We start from the raw sequence: 16542 nt of genomic DNA, 5'->3' as shown, positions 1-16542 counted from the left end.
GGCCATTTTTTATCTCAAATTTTCTATTCTCATTGACATAAAGAAGGATTATGATCAACTTCTCTAAGAGGCTGGTAATAAATCAGCCTTGGGGGTTTGAACTAGAAATGCATAAATATGACAGAGGTTTGGGTTCATCTGGTGTCAAGAACAGTTTGGCGCTTTGAAATTCTTTTTAATATTACATATTTTAAAAACCAAAAACCTATTTTCTGAAGGCTTTTCTCCTTCATTTCTAAATCCAAGTGTATCATCAAGGAAAATGGAATCCATGTGCTGTTGAATGCATTTACACTCCATTCATTACAATGCAATGACACTGTATAACACAGACATTCCCTTTTGTAGGAGTGACTTCCAAGTTCATATGATTCTGAGGCTAAAATTTCAGAGAACTTTCTTCTCCCAGCCCTCAAAGAGTCCCAGCATTTGTAAACCACACTCATGACTCCTCACTGGAACACCAAGTTTTTAAGAGTTTTTGTCCAAATTTAAAATATTCACATGATGGAAAGATTTCTAGATTAGTTAAACAAGTCATTCTCCTTCCTTCCTTTGTCCTTGATTCTAACTGCTTTGGATAAAGAGGATGAGATGGTTTCTTTATGAAGCAGCAGTCAGCGCAATCTTACTGCTGAATTCCAAAGTAAGGAAAGAAAAGGCACACAGTCTGAGTGCGAGGTGCTCCCAGACTCTTCACAAAGCCCTTGTCAAAATATCATCTTCCAGTAATACCGCATCCTCAGACAGCATCTGAGGAACTGATAATGCCACAGCTGGGGGGAGGGGGGGGCGGAAATGCTAATGTGAACTCAGGTGAATATTTTTACCTCCCTGGGCTTCCAGTGACTTCTCTGGAAAATGGCAGGCTACCCCTACCCCAAAAGGTGTTCTGTGAGCATTTCCTCAACACCACCAGTTTCCCCAGGGTAAGTGTTGCAGTTACTATGACTGCATAACAAAGTTCTCCAAGTATAAAAGTGTAGAACAATCATTTTTTCTTTTTCATAGATTCTGAAGGTCAGGCATTCAGGCAGTGCTTGACTGGACAGTTCTCACTTGGGGGTGGCAGTCAGATATCGACTGAGGCTGCAGAGACGTGGAAGTTCGACGGGGCTAGTTCACTAGCCAGGGCTAGCTAGCTGACACTAGCCGTGGCTTGGGAGCTCAGCGGGGGCTGCTGACCACACACGGCCTCTGCATTGTGGCAGTCTCACGGTAACTGTACTTCTTACATAGCAGGTCAAAGCTGCAAATAAATGCAAGTACCCCAGCAACAAAGGTCGAATCCGCGTGGCTTTTTATGACCTAACTTTGGAAGTCACGTAAGATCACTTTTATCATACCCTGCTGGTCAAAGCAGTCCCAAGCTGGCCTATATTCAAGGAAAAAAAAAAAAGCCATAGATCCCCATCTCTGAATGGGAAGCGTGTCAAGAATTTGAGGATGAGATTCTAAAACCACCACCACAACAACGGATACTCACACAGAGAGAAGCAGACACTATTGCTGCCCTGCCCGTGTCCGAGTTCACCTATAACTGCCGAGGACAGTTCCTGTGATTGCCGACAACGACTCACTTCAGGGGCCCAGGCCTCTGTTTCTCAGCCTGAGGGCTTTCTCTGTAATGTGGGAAGAGCTCGGCCCTCAGGGGCAACCAATAATAGAATCAGTGGATAATACTCAACCTCCTCAGCCCTTGGCAGGACAGTTCTGAGGCGTGTCAGAGTGGTGCCCAACATGACAAAGCGCCGCTTGGCCTCAGCAGCAGCCAGCTCATTAACACCTCCAGTACTGGCTTTTCTCCCTTCTCTCTCCAGCTCTTCCTCCCTCACCTCTGCTTCCTCGTGTCCAGCACCCAACTTCCTGTCCTCCAGTCTGCTTTTGGGAGCACCCAAACTAAAACACCCATTATATGTGTCCTGATGAGAGAAAAGTTGAGAACTGTTGCAGCAGATGACCTCCCCAGTCTAAATTCCTGCTATTGTGATCAACCATTTCATAAGCGTGGGTAACTGGCAAGGTCTACGATTGCCCTGAGTGCTCAAAGAAGTCGTAGGGTAAAGCCAAAACTGCCGCAGTAACTGGGTAGGTAACTTTCGTAAGTGAATCCTACTTTCCAAATAAAGTACTTCCTATAGTAAAAAAGAAGGTCCCTCCTTGGTCCCTTAAAAGTAGCCATAAAAATCAGTACTGAATGATGGCTTACGGCCTGAAAAGAAATTAAACAAGACTGAAAATAAACACATCCTGGTAAAATCTAAACTTTCATAGCTAGCAAACTTCGGGTAATTGCAATTCCTGTAGGCAAGGGGAAGTTTTATTTTATTGAGGAGTTTTCCTTTATTCTTTAACTTCTCAATCATGCCTCCTGGAAGTATACTACAACCCAGGCCCAAGGTATGCTCTCATATTAGCTTATCAGATGAATCAGTCTTCCCTTGGCTCTCAAGATCTTTTATAATTAGTTTTGCAACATATGCATACAGTGGCTATGGGCAAAGCTCAGAGGAATGAGAAAACTCATTTAGAACAGTTGCCAGAGTTCCAGTGTTTTCTCAAGCTTAGCCAGTTAATTCTACTTCTGGGCGTAACCAAGAATGGGTCCCCAGATCTGCCAGGCTTTTTCTTCAAGTTGGAAATGCCTCGAGAACCAGTCTTCAGTTTCTTTGGAGTGGTCTTTGGATGTCCCACCTGAATGAAAGAAGGGTAGTCCCAGAAATGACAGAAGTCTATCATTTGTTAAACACTGTATTAAAGTGGGAGTTTAACTACATATATGCCAACCATCCCCAAACCTCCTTAACTCCCATAGTTTGTCACCAACAAAGGTAGCAAAACTGCATGGGACACAGCAATGCGGTTGTTTTCTTGAAAAAACTCCAGAGACCAAATTATACAATTTCTAACACTGGGCTATTCAGGGGCCTGGTAAACACAGAAACCACAAGAGGGGAGGGAAGGGAAAAGAAGTGGGGGCAGGATGTCTGCTCTAATTCCGTATTCACTCTGCTGTGCTCTGTTTTACAACAATGTCAGCTCTATGGAATAAAAGCAAACATGGTTTCTGTGTCTTTAAGGCCCAGGCAACTTGGGCAATGGGTAGGTTGCCATAGCAACTTGTAATTCTACTGTCTACTAAATTGAAAAGCAACAATAGAAAATCCCTAGCAAATAAAGTGGGATACCTCTCAATGATAATTATTTGTTTATCACAGTCTGGTCTTGAGTTCTTAAAACTACAAACACCTAGAATCCTCTGCTATATTTGATTGAAGCGGGGCTAATATTTTCTTTTCTTTTCAAAAGCTCTCAGGCAGAAGAGAAGAAAACAAACAAACAAGTTTCTGAGAGAGTTTAGATGTCAGCCTCATCTATGGGCCCAGAGGAATGCTTCCACTATGCATACACACATACAAAAGGAGAAAGCAGGATTAAGCAACTCAAAAATCTATAGCAACATGAGGTAGTAAAACCTCAGCCAGTCTCACATCAGACTTCCTTGAAAAAAGGCCTGAGACCATAAGCATGGAGATGTGTGCTTTGCAGATACACACACAAAAAAGTGTTTTAAGATTATAACCCCAATAAAACATCAAAAAGCTCTTCCATCCACAGCCAATTAATTTAAATTTATTGGAAGATTGTTGGGCATCTTGTAAGACACTAAAGCTACAAAAACAAGGAAGACCCAGTCTCTGACCTCTATAAGCTCACAATTGGAGAATGGGGAGAAAGACACATAAATTATATGGTCAGTTTTCCCAAGTGTTACAGACTGAATTGTATCCTCCAAAGAATCCATGTGTTTTAGTCCTAACACGCAGTACCTCAGAATGTAACCATATTTGGAGATATGGTCTTTAAAGAGGTCACTAAATTAAACCAAGGTCATTACAGTCAGCCCTAATCCAATCAGACCGGTGTCTTTATAAGAAGAGGAAATTTGGACACAGACATGTACAGAGGGAACATGATGAGAAGACACAAGGAGAACACAGCCATCTACAAGTCAAGGAGAGAAGCCTGGAACAGAGCTTTCTGTCATGGCCCTCAGAAGGATGCAACCCTGCGAACACTTTGATCTCAGACTTCCAGCCTCCAAAACTGTGAGAAGTAAATTTCTGTTGTCTGCCACCTAGTCTGTGGTACTTTGTTCTGATAGCCCTGGCAAATGATTACCCGAAGCTCTATTCTTCTAGAGTAGTGGTTCTCGATCTTTCAGCTGCATCAGAGTCACCTGGAGGACTTATTAAAACACTACTGGGCCCCACCTCCAGAATTTCTGATCCAGGAGGTATGGGGAGGGACCCTAGAATCTGCGTTTCTAGTAAGTTCTCAGGTGATGTTGTTGCTGCTGGTCTGAGCACTACCTCTTGAGAAATACTGTTCTAGGAGGTACAAATTGAAGATAGAGGCTGCATATCTGACCCTAACAGACTCAAGTGAAGAGGACTTTCTCCTTCCTTCCTGAATCTAAAATGGAAAGGATTCCAACCTGAGCTTCACACCCAGGTGCATCACAGGTGAGGTGCCCAGCGGTTACAAAATGACAAAAGTTGCGTCTTATGAAAATCCTGAACTTCAAGACACAGAAGCCCCGTCCACTACTAAAACATAGCCCATGAATGAGTACTGGGCTCCGAAAAATTAGATATCCAATTCTCCCTTCAATGAGAAGTTAGACAGGTATATAAAGGATAGGGGGATTCTCTCCCATCCGGGCAAAGGCAGAAGATTGGGGAGAGTGGACAAAAGTATTTCCCTCTCTTCCCCACCCTACACTATTGGCCCCCTGCCCTAAAGTCACACTTTAGAAGTTCCAAACCTAAAGCTGCGCCCCTCTCCTCAGGCCAAATATGCCCAGAATCTATACCCTGTTCCAGACATTGCTCCAGTACCTGAACTCCCTGCCCAATGACCCTGGGCCTGCTTCCATGCCTGCACAAGGCTCTTTCCTCGGTTCTCCCACAGCCAGACCACATTGCCAGCATGCACAGAATGTGGCCCAAGGGATGGTAAAAGAGAAGGGATGAACAGAGCTTGGACCAGAGAGCTGGAGTGTCCATGAGCTTGTGTGAAAGGTTCAGCAGGGCACTGATACTTGGGGTGGAAAGAACCCTAGTCTGTGGCATTTACTGAGTTCCATAGTATTAATATTCCCACTGTGGCCAACTTCAAAATACCAATATGAAGTCAACTGGCTCACAAAATTCCTGGGGGGGGGGGGGGGGCGGGAAGTCCTTCATACTATGGGACAAAAGCAGGAGTGGGAAAAGAACAAGGGCAAGCTGGTGGTCTTCATTTGTATTCTTGCCCTGGCCCTGCATATATTAAAGGTAAGCCAATCCCTGTATCAACCAAGATTTGCTCTGATCACCACTGAGAGTGGCCATCAATGCTGAGCTCACAAAGAAGGACCCATTCTCCCTAACATATTCCATTCAGAAGATAATGTTGGTTGCCTACCCAAAAGCCATTCCCCAACCACTTGTTCTTTCTGGAAGAGTCTGCTGCTCTCTACAAAGGCTAGAAAATGGTATATACTCGCTTTCCAAGCTCCCTTGTAGCATGAGACATAATCTGGCCAATGGGAGCTCAGAGGTGAAGTTTGTTAGGGCCACCAGAGAAAGGTTTCTCCCTAATAAACAAAAGGAAGGTCTGTCTTCTTCTCTGGACACAGTCCTTCTATGATGCGTAACAGTGGCACCACCTTGCAACCATAAGAGAAAACATTATGCACAAGATGACAAAGAAGGATCAGAAGCGACTGGGTTGGGTTTTTTTTTTTTTTTATTAATTGTGGTAAAATACATATAACATAGAATTTACCACCTTAACTATTTTTAAGTGTACCAAGTTCAGTAGTGTTTAAGTACAATCACATTATTGTGCAACAAATCTCCAGAACTTTTTCATCTTGCAAAACTAAAACTCTGAAACACGCCCCCACCACTCCCCTGCCACCCCCAAGAAACTACCACGCTATTTTCAATGAATGTGACTACTCTAGGTACTTCATATAAGTGGAATCATACAGTATTTGCCTTTTTGTGACTGGCTAATTTCACTTAGCACAAGGTTCATCCATGTTGTAGCAGGTGTCAGAAGTTCCTTCCTTTTTAAGTTTGAATAATATTCCATTGTATGTATCAACCACATGCTTTGCATCCATCAGTGGACTCCAAATGTTGCTTCCAACATTTGGCTATTATGAAAATACTGCTATAACATGGATGTACAGATTTCTCTTCAAGACCCTGCTTTCAATTCTTTTGGGTATATACCCAGAAGTGGAATTGCTGGATTATATGGTAATTTGAATTTTAATTTTTTTAAGGAAGCACCATACTGTTTTCCACAAAACTGTACCATTTCACATTCCCACCACGAGTGCACAGTTATCTCAATTTTTCCACATCTTCACCAACACTTGTTACTTTCTTTTGTGGTTCATTCAATAATGGCCAATCTAATGGGTATGAGGTGAGCTCCTGGGTTCTTCATGGCATTTGGAGCTACTGAACGAGCCTGGAATTGCCCTGCTCCCAGAGGTTGTATGCAGGAAATAAGTAATAAGTATTCTTATTGTTAAACTCCCTTTTAACTAGCTCTTAAGCTTCTTCTAACTGATGAGCTGCTTTTTCTGTAACACCTCAAGCAGAAAGGATTAAGATTTAATTCTCTGTTTCTCATGCTTTGCATTATACTCTGCTTCTTCAGCTCTTGGAACCCGACACAAATTCTATCCCAGGGTCAAGTCATGCTATATAGTGCAAGAGCAAATACAAAGGAGTATTCCTAACAGCTTTACTCATAATAACCCAACACTGGAAAGAACCCAGATACCCACTGATAGGATAAACTGTGGTACATCCATACAAAGGAATACTATTCAGCAATAAAAAGAATAAAATCATGACGGATAAATCTCAAACACACTATGCTGAGTGATGAAGCCTTATTATATAAGAGTACATATGGCAATGACACCATTTATATAAAGTTATAGAATACGTTAGGGGTGCCTGGGTGGCTCAGTGGGTTGAGCATCCGACTTCAGCTCAGGTCATGATCTCGCAGTCCCTGAGTTCGAGCCCCACGTCGGGCTCTGTGCTGACAGCTTCTGATTCTGTGTCTCCTTCTCTCTCTGCCCCTCCCCCACTCATGCTCGCTCACTCTCTCTCACTCTCTCTCACTCTCTCAAAAATAAAAATAAACATTTAAAAAAAGTTATAGAATAGGTTAATCTAACCTACAGTGGAAAAAAATCAAAACAATAGCTGTTGTCTCTGAGGGGTGGGAACTGCCTAGAAAGGGGCATGGGAGAACCTTCTGAGATGATGCTAATTTTCTATATCTCCAGAGAGGTTTTGGGTTACACAGTGAGAATGCATTTGTGCAAATAAAGTGGCAGATATACCCTAAAGACTTGTGCATTTCATTGTCCATAAATTGTATATCAAAAAAAAAACTATAAGTCAATATTTAATTCTAGTAAATAATATACAAGATGAAAAATTTAGGGGGAAGTTTATTGAGGACTTCAATTTACTTTGAAATGCATTTTAAGAAATCCCAAGATGGATTGATGGATGGAAGGATGGATAGCTCTGTAATTCACAAGTACAATAAAATGTGAAAGGTGAAATATAGGTGGCAGGTGTTTGGGTCTCCACTATAAAATTCTTTTGATTTTTCCAGCTAAGAGTGTTGGAAACTGACAATAAGTAGAAGTTCTGGTTTTATATGGTGAACATTTTCCTGACTACCTTGAGGGCTGGAATAAAATTAAGAGGATTTAGGGGAAGAGACAGAATCATCAACTACAAAAAAAAACTTTATACTCTTTCACACTTGAACTACAAAAACTTACATTTTTGTTATGATCAAAAACTGGGAAGTGCTGCGATGCAGGAAAGGTCTCAGCTTGAATAGAAACTTTCACCTAAAAACTCAGGACCTACTAGAGTGCAGCCACTCTAGTGGGGCCAGGGGGTTTCTGACGTTCCTTGTGCTTTGTGCTTTTCTCCAGTTTCAGTTGCCCCCTCCACTGGGCATTGGGAACCCTAGGGGATATGAAACTCCTCGACACTCACCCCCCCCTTCCCCCAGCACACTTCCTGTTCCTGACATTGAGAGATGACTCTGAGCTAAGGGTACTGTGACCACTGAGCACTGAGGAAGGCATGAGGGAGCAAGGAGTCACACAAGGACCATGGACAGATGGCCAGCAGGGTGCAATGTCACATCAGGTTAAGACAAGTGTGATCTGTCAATCTTTAGCTACAGGAACCATGTTTCTGTGTCTCCCCTCTCCCCCCCTCCCCCCACACGCAAGAAATTTTTCACCCTCTGGCTTTCTTTTCTTTTTTAACTCTGTTGTTTATAGATCATTGTGTCACATTGTATGTTAGCCCTGGGAGGGCACATAGCTAAATTCCCTCACTTTACAGAGGGGAGCTGAACTCAGAAGGTGAAGGGATCTTCTCAAGATCACTGAAGAGCAGAACCGCAACCACAAAGGTATCCTCAATCCAGAATAAAGGGTGAGAATATTCAAAACTCAAAGACATGGAATTCTTTGTTATGCTATTTTTACTATGAAGGGACATTGACCCTATTATTCCTGTCCTTTGTGATAGATGTACACCTTAAACGTTGATAATATCCACCAGAATACTAAAGACCTTCCTTATATATAGCCGTGTCCCTTAGCTATAGGGAGAAACATTCCAAGATCCCCAGTGGATGCTTGAAGGCGTGGAAGAACGGAACCCTAGATATATACCGTGACATTTCCTGGACATACAAACCGATGGCGGAGCTTAATTTATAAATTAGGCGGAGTGAGAGATTAATAACAGAGAACAATACAACAGTGTACTATAAAAAAAGGTATGTGAACGTGCTCTCTGAAAACACCTCCCGGCACCGTACTCACCCTTCTCCCCGCGAGGACCGACACACAAAAAGCCCACGTGCTGACGTGAGGCGAACGTGGTGGGCGGGCCTTGTGACGTAGCATTGGGCTCCAGGGCTTCAGGAGGATCCCTGGCTTCCGGAGGCGGCTGAGGGCGGGTAACTGAAATCACGGGAAGCTAAACTGCGGGTAAGGGAGAACTACCGTATTCTCGTCTGGGGGCTTGGAAATGGGATGCCGACGTGGTCATCGTTTGTCGCTTGTTTAGCCTCTCCTGAGGAAGTTACTGGAAATCGGTGTCTGAAGGTCGAGGTCACCACGGCCTTAACTGTCAGAGCAGTCCTCCGCGGAGACAGGCCTACATTGGAAACTGCCACCTCACAGCCCTGAGTGGCCTGTGAGGGACAGCACCACAGACACTGACCCAGGGAGAACCTCGTCCAGGGCCCTGCTTTCCACACTCGCTACCCCCCAGGAGACGACTTCCTGCATTTCCTAAGGAAAAACAATGACCTTCTCTTCAGAGAAGGTCTGCAGAGGACTTCACTGTTTGCAGCTCACTGTTGACAGCTCATTTAGTCTTGCAACCACTTGAAGCAGTTTATGCTTCTTGCACGTAAGAGAAAAATTCATGTAGGGGCTAGAGGATAACAGTAAACTCATATTCTGCATTGAATCCTTGATTCAAGAGCTTCCCCTCCACCCACCCCCAAACCCGTGAACGGAAGCGCTGCGTGTATATACAGATCAGAGTAGACTTCCTAAAACCGCTCTGCCAAGAAGGAGACCCCAAGCCCAGTGCTCCTCTGTTACGCGTGGAACAAACCCTCTGCCCAGACATCTGGGTTTTACATTCCAACTCTTCACTCGGTAGCGGTGTGACCTTGAGCAAATTACTTGCACTCTCTGAGCCGTGGTTTCCTTTATCTAGGAAACAGAATTACTTCTTGGGGGTTAATAGTGGTAAACATTTAGCTACCACTCTGGGGGAAAATACCTTATGAAGGTGTGTGTCTGTATGTATTTATTATTTTTACTGAATGTATGTATGAATGCCGTGTGTACGTATGTAGTATTAATTTCACAACTTATAAAATGTACAACTCTTTACCCTAAGTTCCATATAACCAATTAATCTTTCACAGAATGCATTCCATTATTTTTGCTGAAGGTGCAACTGACAAACAAGTACAGTTCTGACATGAATGGTGAGATTTTAAGTGTATTCGTGAAACAAAAATGAAACAAAAATTATGTCAGAACTTGATTGGTTTACCGATGATGCGAACAACTTCTTTGCTGAATCAGGTAATAGTTTTCAAATATTGGACCATTTTGTCAATTTTCTGTTTGCAATGTTTAATGGCTACAGGCATGGGGCACTTGTAAGTGTAATTTGTATTCACTTTCTCCACCACTTTCCTAAATCTAGACAATCAAAAAAAAAAAAAAAAAACCAATAAATCAAGCTCTGATTCATAGCATTTGGAGCTTTCCATCGTATAAATAATCCTACCACGGCCAGTTTTGAGCTACCAATGTGCCATCACTTAGGCAGTTGGGTAGAGATATATATAGAGATATATAAAGGCACATGTCATTATAAAGTATTGCCGCCATAGCCATAAAAATAAAGGTACTGAGCCTCAAAAGCATAAACAACAGTAAAACGTAAAATAATTAGGAAGTGAAGAGTTCTGAGTATTATCTTCTCCAATAAAATTCAATTGCAAGCTTATATAATGGCTGTTTCTAACAACCAGCTCTGTAAATTCCTGGAAGTGTAACAGTGAGACCTCAAGGGACCTTATAAGCTGACCCCAGCACACCATGGCTGGAACAGCATTTGCTGGCAATTACTACTTAAGATGCTATGATCGGTGGCCATTTGCTCCATGTGTGCACAATTTCCACAACACTGTCTGGATTAGTGCCCTGGATTTTCAAGAAACTCATTTTGCATTTGGATTTTTTAAAAATTCCTGAGACATACATGTTCAGTAAATGTGTTTAAGTAATGAATGACTACACCATCAGTTTATTCCTCAAAAGTCTTGTTGGATAAAACGGCTTAGAAAGAGAGCAGCCTAACTGTAGAGAACAAAAAGACGATCAAGGGAGCATGAAAGGGTAGGTGCTTTCCACTCTGGAAACTACCTGAGTTGCATTTAACTGCAGAACCTGAACAGGAAATGAAATGGCTATTGGGGGCGGGGGAAATAAATGAAAATTTACAAGCAAAGCAACAAAGTACTGGGGCAGGAAGACTAAGGATAAGGAGAATTGAGAGAAAAATGAAACTGTAGAAAAGAAAAACACAGAACTTACCTTAGAGACTTTTTAGAAAATCATATTCAATTCTCTGGACACCAGTAGGAAAACAGAAAAAAAACATTTAAAAACACCATTTTTGTCCCAGGTATTTGAGTCTTATTTAAACCACTGATCTCATCCTCTTTAGTAATTTATATTAAAATGTAGGGGAAATGCTAATTTTGAGACCATCTTTCCGTTCTTAGGACCGTGCCCCCGTAGAAAACATTCTGGAGAGGTGAGTTCCTCTGAGACTGCCCTTATGATTCCTCCACCAACTTTGACATTGTGAAGAGCAACTCTGATGTGGCTACTGGAACAGAGGCCATAGTTGTTGCTAAACCTTTATTTAGACAGACCAAGAATTAAGAAAAGCAAATGTGATAAATTTTAACGGGCCCAAGTGAATGTGAAAACTAAAACCAGATCCATGAATTGGCTGTCTTTACTCATTTACTTACATGCAACACTACCAACATTCAAAAGGAATTTAATCTATTGTTTTCCATCAGCCACACATTTATTTATTATTTTTTTTAATTTATTTTTGAGACAGAGACAGAGCATGAACGGGGGAGGGGCAGAGAGAGAGGGAGACACAGAATCGGAAGCAGGCTCCAGGCTCTGAGCCATCAGCCCACAGCCCGACGCGGGGCTCGAACTCAAGGACCGTGAGATCGTGACCTGAGCTGAAGTCAGACGGTTAACTGACTGAGCCACCCAGGCGCCCCCAGCCACACATTTATTTAGAGCTGTTTCTTGTACTGTGCAAAAAAGAGGGCAAATTACAAATCTGTACAATAATCCACAGAATGTGATCAATATCCTTATCAACACCCAAAGTGGGTTAACAAGGTTTTTTCTCCTGAAATCACACCTTCCAAGGAGTCCCAACAAGTGTTCAACACATAAAAAAAACGTCAGGGAGAGCCTACTTGGCAGAGGAAGTTTGGGAAAAACTGCATCCCACACCAACACTTCCTCAAAAAACTCACGATACACACTTGCTCATTAGAGAACAGGACTGACATAAAGACATCTCAGTAACCTTGTTAACCCAGCATTTCCAAGTTTATTTCATCAATGAGCCCATTTCTCCCACCTAATATCAATTAACATCCACAGAAAAGTAGTGGATATTGGTGGTCTGGAAAACAACTGCAGGGAGTGATTTCAGAAACTGCCTCAACTTCGCCAGCATGGCTACGCACCCTAGGAAAGGGGTAGTGGTCTTGCTGAGGCACTCTATCCCATTCACGGCCAAGGCTGAGTCTTGGCTAGATCAAGCACCCCTTTTCTCTCTGCCGTCTCCGTCTAAGAAAGATTACCTTACCAGATACAGCAAACTACTGTTCATCTGGCATTATAGAAAACAGCAACAATCTTTGCTGGACTCTCTAAACAAACTAAAATCTTTTATTATTATTTTTTTTAATGTTTATTTTTTGTGGGGGGGGAGGAGCAGAGAGAGAGGGAGAGAGAGAATCCCAAGCAGGCTCTCTACTGTCAGCACAGAGCTCAATGTAGGGCTTGAACCCATGAACCGTGACATCCTGACCTGAGCCAAAATCAAGAGTCAGACTCTTACCTGACTGAGCCACCTAGGTACCCCTAAAATCTTTTAAAAAGAGCCCTGCATATATATGTTCCCCTATGCTGAATCAGAGATTTAGGTAAGACATCCTGCTGTGCTCAGGGGAAAGTAGTAAAGTTAAATTAGAGTCTTACAAAAACATCAAGACAGAAAGATACCAAAACCACAGTTGGTTAGAAATAATATTTATTATCCCCTCCCCCCATGTACAGATTACTTTTCAGAAACATGAAGATATTACCCATGTCCTCATCAATAACAGTTTGTAGAAAATAAACGTAATTCGTATCTTGACAATATATTTCTATCATTTTTAAAACAATAGCCATTTTTCCACGTTAGTTCAAGAATAGCTTCAAGTTTTACATTTTGAATCAAATCAAGACAATCTTTGTTTATAGGTGATTTCCTGACAGATCCCATCCCCCCAACCCCTAAAAAAAATTCTATATCCTAAGTGATAAACTCTTCTTGTACATTCAGCAAACTTTATATTGGAAAAAGAAAAAGAATAATTGAGATAGGTATTTACTCTCGTGCACAGTAATAAATCTAGCTGAGCTTCTACACCTTGCTTTGCAATGATGTTTACATAAAATAAATCATTTCTTATCAAGTTACAATGGTAATTTCTTGAAATGTAGATACAAAAGCTATACACTTAATCCACTGAAATTGCCTTCTAGTTTTATCTGTAATTAAACCATCGCCATTAAGGAAAAGCTTCAACTCAAGAAGATGTTTCCCCTTTCCCTCAGCTATTTCTCTCTGAAAAGCTTGAATCCTCTCTCAGATCATGTAGAGATACATTAAAAGCACAGAGAAAAAAAAAAAAAAAACGTTTTAGCTTGCTGACATAATGCCCTTAAGTTTGCTGACATAATGCCCACATTTGAAGTTTAAAATGTAAAATCAGAGTTAAAGCATCACTTAATTCATACAGTACATTATCAATCACCAGTGTCCCACCGACTCAGAAGTTTCCCAAACTGGTTGTCTTCTCCACATTTAGTAAGTTTATAACCAATGACTCAATCAAAGAATGTGCTTATAATAGGCTGCTGGTTTAATTTTAGAAGTTTTAATACTGGGCTATTTTCAAATATAGAGATGCTACAAGTGGCATATGAACTATTAATTTTGTTTCCCATTACCTACAGGAAGAATTTGTTCAAATAAAATTTTACAAGACAAAATGCAAACCTACATACCTATATATAGATGTATACATGTATATATTGAACCTAACTAAAGTTTTATAAGCAATACTAACATACTTCTCGTTACACATTCCTAAAGACAGTAACTGTTTTGAAGATAACATGTTATATAAAGAGGATTATGCAAAAGGCAAAAATTAAGAATAAACATGATCTTTGAGGTTTTCAGGATTACTTCAAAAAGCCGTTTCTATCCCCCATAGAAGAAAACTATGCATTTATCATAGGAAAAAAATTATAAAAAGATAATGCTATCGTGTAAATAATTCACAAAAACTATACTGTATATCCCATAAAAGTCTTACCAATGTAAGGTATATCACAATTATGGTTTATATTGTATTACAGACATCACCATCACCTTTCCTCTTTAATAATGAGAGGATTTAACTTCTTTTTTTAACTTACTTAACAAGTGCCACAGAAATTCAAGTCCCAGTAGCAACAAGTTAAACAAGATTACAAAATAAGGCATTCTGCTCACATGTCATTAAAGTAACAGGCTGAGTATAGTAAAGCAGGCTCTTTCCATTCTTGAAGTTTTATATAATCCCAAAATTATACAGAAGGCAATCTTTTTCCAAAAAATTCCAATTAATTGTAATTTTCCAGGGAAACAGAAAGACACATAAAATCCTCAACTTTGGCTATTTCTCCCACTGCCATCAACAGAGGCTGATTTTCTCTATTTAATAAAGCCCAATATTAGAAATGTGGATGAAATGTCTCTGTACCATTTCTAAGCCTATAGGTCACACACACTAAATGATTTTTTTTTTCAAATTCTACTTTAAATCTAATCTGACAAAATCCCTGTAGTGTTACTTAGGAAAAAAAAAAAATAGTGGACTCAGAACACACTTGCGCACACATGCATACACACACACGCACAGCCAACATATTAAACAGTTTTCTTAAACATTGATTGGTTCTCCAAAAAGGATCAAAATATTTTTCATCAAGCTGCAGCATGTGTTTAAGGGGCATTGTAACCTTTTTTAGTACAAGGTAAGAATCTGAATGAACTTTTAAACAACTAGTACCCTGAACTAAAGATCTTACCAAAGATGAACTCTAAAACACATTATTTTTTGAAATTTGGACTCCCTTGCCTATTGTACTTTTATATTAAATGCTGCTTAAATAAAAATAGAGCATAAATTCAATATTCTACTGTCTAAACATTTAAAGCAATGGTTATGTCATCAACAGGTAAAACGCACCTAACTTGAGTCTTTGACACCTCTTGTTTTAAGTTTATTGAATGATAAAGTTCTTCACAGTTTAAAATATTGTGAAGAAATGTGTTTAACTATGTTCACAGAGATATTATGTACACATACTATGTATCTGATGTACCCATAAACTTTGAATATGTGTGCGCCAAGAGGATACCCACACATATGCAGGAACCCTGAATAATAGGTTGGCATGGACTGTGAAATGATTTCTCAGAAATGCTTAGAAATAAGAAAAGAGTATTATTATGAAAATTATAATAACAAAAATGTTACCTTATTTACATAGTGCCTATCTCCCAAGAGGTAAATATGCTTTATAGACATTTTTTAGTATCTGTGAGGTGGGACACTGAGAGCACTATCAATTTTCATTTTCCACAACCAACAAACCTGCCCAGGATCATACACTTTAACAGTGGTAGTAGAGCAAAATACACACGTGGAGATCACCCAACTTGCAGTGTCTCCAATTACCAGATCCAATGGCTCGTGGTGAAATCAAGTTTTCGTCATAGAACAAAATTTCTACCACAAAAGGTTAATTTTTAAGTCCTCATATACTTGTGATTGTGCGTTATATTTATACCACAGGGAGATCAAAATGGTTTTTGGTTTTGGCAGATGAAAAGTCTAACATTCAGTGTGACTATAATTCAGTGTAACTTCTCCAGTTTAAGTGCGACACAGCTGATTGGTCTATAGGGGAAATGCGGTCAATGTCTAACCATGGCTGGAGAAACCTCAATCCAAACAGCTACCGCATGATTACAGAGACAGCCTATAATCTTGTATTGTCTTAAAGGTCTTTTCTATCTCCACATATGGTATACACATATAAATAAGCATATTAGCACAAAATGTACAGTTAGCATGAGTCAGTTCATGTTTAAATTAACAAAGGCCTTAGGGGTGAACTTTAAAGGCCAAGAGCTCCTCAGAGTGCATGTTGTTTAAAGATCGAAGATCTGGCAACTTTAGAAGAAGTTTTGTAAAAATAGAGGCCTCGTTTGGATGGTTTTTCATTATTAAGGTCCTTAGTGCACGGATGAGAGTTTCCTGCAAAGCCTCAACAGAGTTGACATTTTCTATTCCAGATCGATCTAATAGTAAGGAATAGAGAGACATGAATGAGAGGACATGTTATTAACATTATCAATTAAGAGAAAACATTAACTAGAAATATAATTCTTGCTCATCAATCTCATTAATGAATTTAAAACAAGGTTTTATACATTGGAACAAAGGCAAAAA

The 16542-nt window shown here is 40.5% G+C and overlaps 1 protein-coding gene and 1 long non-coding RNA gene across 4 annotated transcripts in view; one reads left to right on the top strand and one right to left on the bottom strand.

Moving 5' to 3' along the window:
• The first annotated feature begins 9023 nt into the window (after nt 1-9023).
• On the top strand, nt 9024-13669 carry LOC106980323 (uncharacterized). Of its 2 annotated transcripts, none has more exons than XR_008298026.1 (3): nt 9024-9539; nt 10095-10231; nt 11443-13669. It is a non-coding gene; the product is annotated as an uncharacterized LOC106980323 (long non-coding RNA). The 2 variants fall into 2 exon arrangements; XR_001431049.3 differs by having other exon boundaries at nt 9025-9539; nt 10069-10231.
• The window catches only part of NR1D2 (nuclear receptor subfamily 1 group D member 2), a 29549-nt gene continuing 26006 nt past the window's right edge, over nt 13000-16542 (bottom strand). The window contains exon 8 of one of the 2 annotated variants that reach the window (XM_027040951.2): nt 13000-16391. In XM_027040951.2, coding sequence (XP_026896752.1) covers nt 16195-16391 — 197 coding nt within the window. In that variant the 3' untranslated portion in view covers nt 13000-16194. The remainder of the gene's footprint in view (nt 16392-16542) is intronic. The other variant, XM_053221521.1, reaches the window with a different exon arrangement.

This window comes from Acinonyx jubatus, chromosome C2, assembly GCF_027475565.1.
Source record: "Acinonyx jubatus isolate Ajub_Pintada_27869175 chromosome C2, VMU_Ajub_asm_v1.0, whole genome shotgun sequence".
In the NCBI taxonomy this organism is placed as follows: domain Eukaryota; kingdom Metazoa; phylum Chordata; class Mammalia; order Carnivora; family Felidae; genus Acinonyx; species Acinonyx jubatus.
This window is presented reverse-complemented; position numbering and strand designations above follow the sequence as displayed.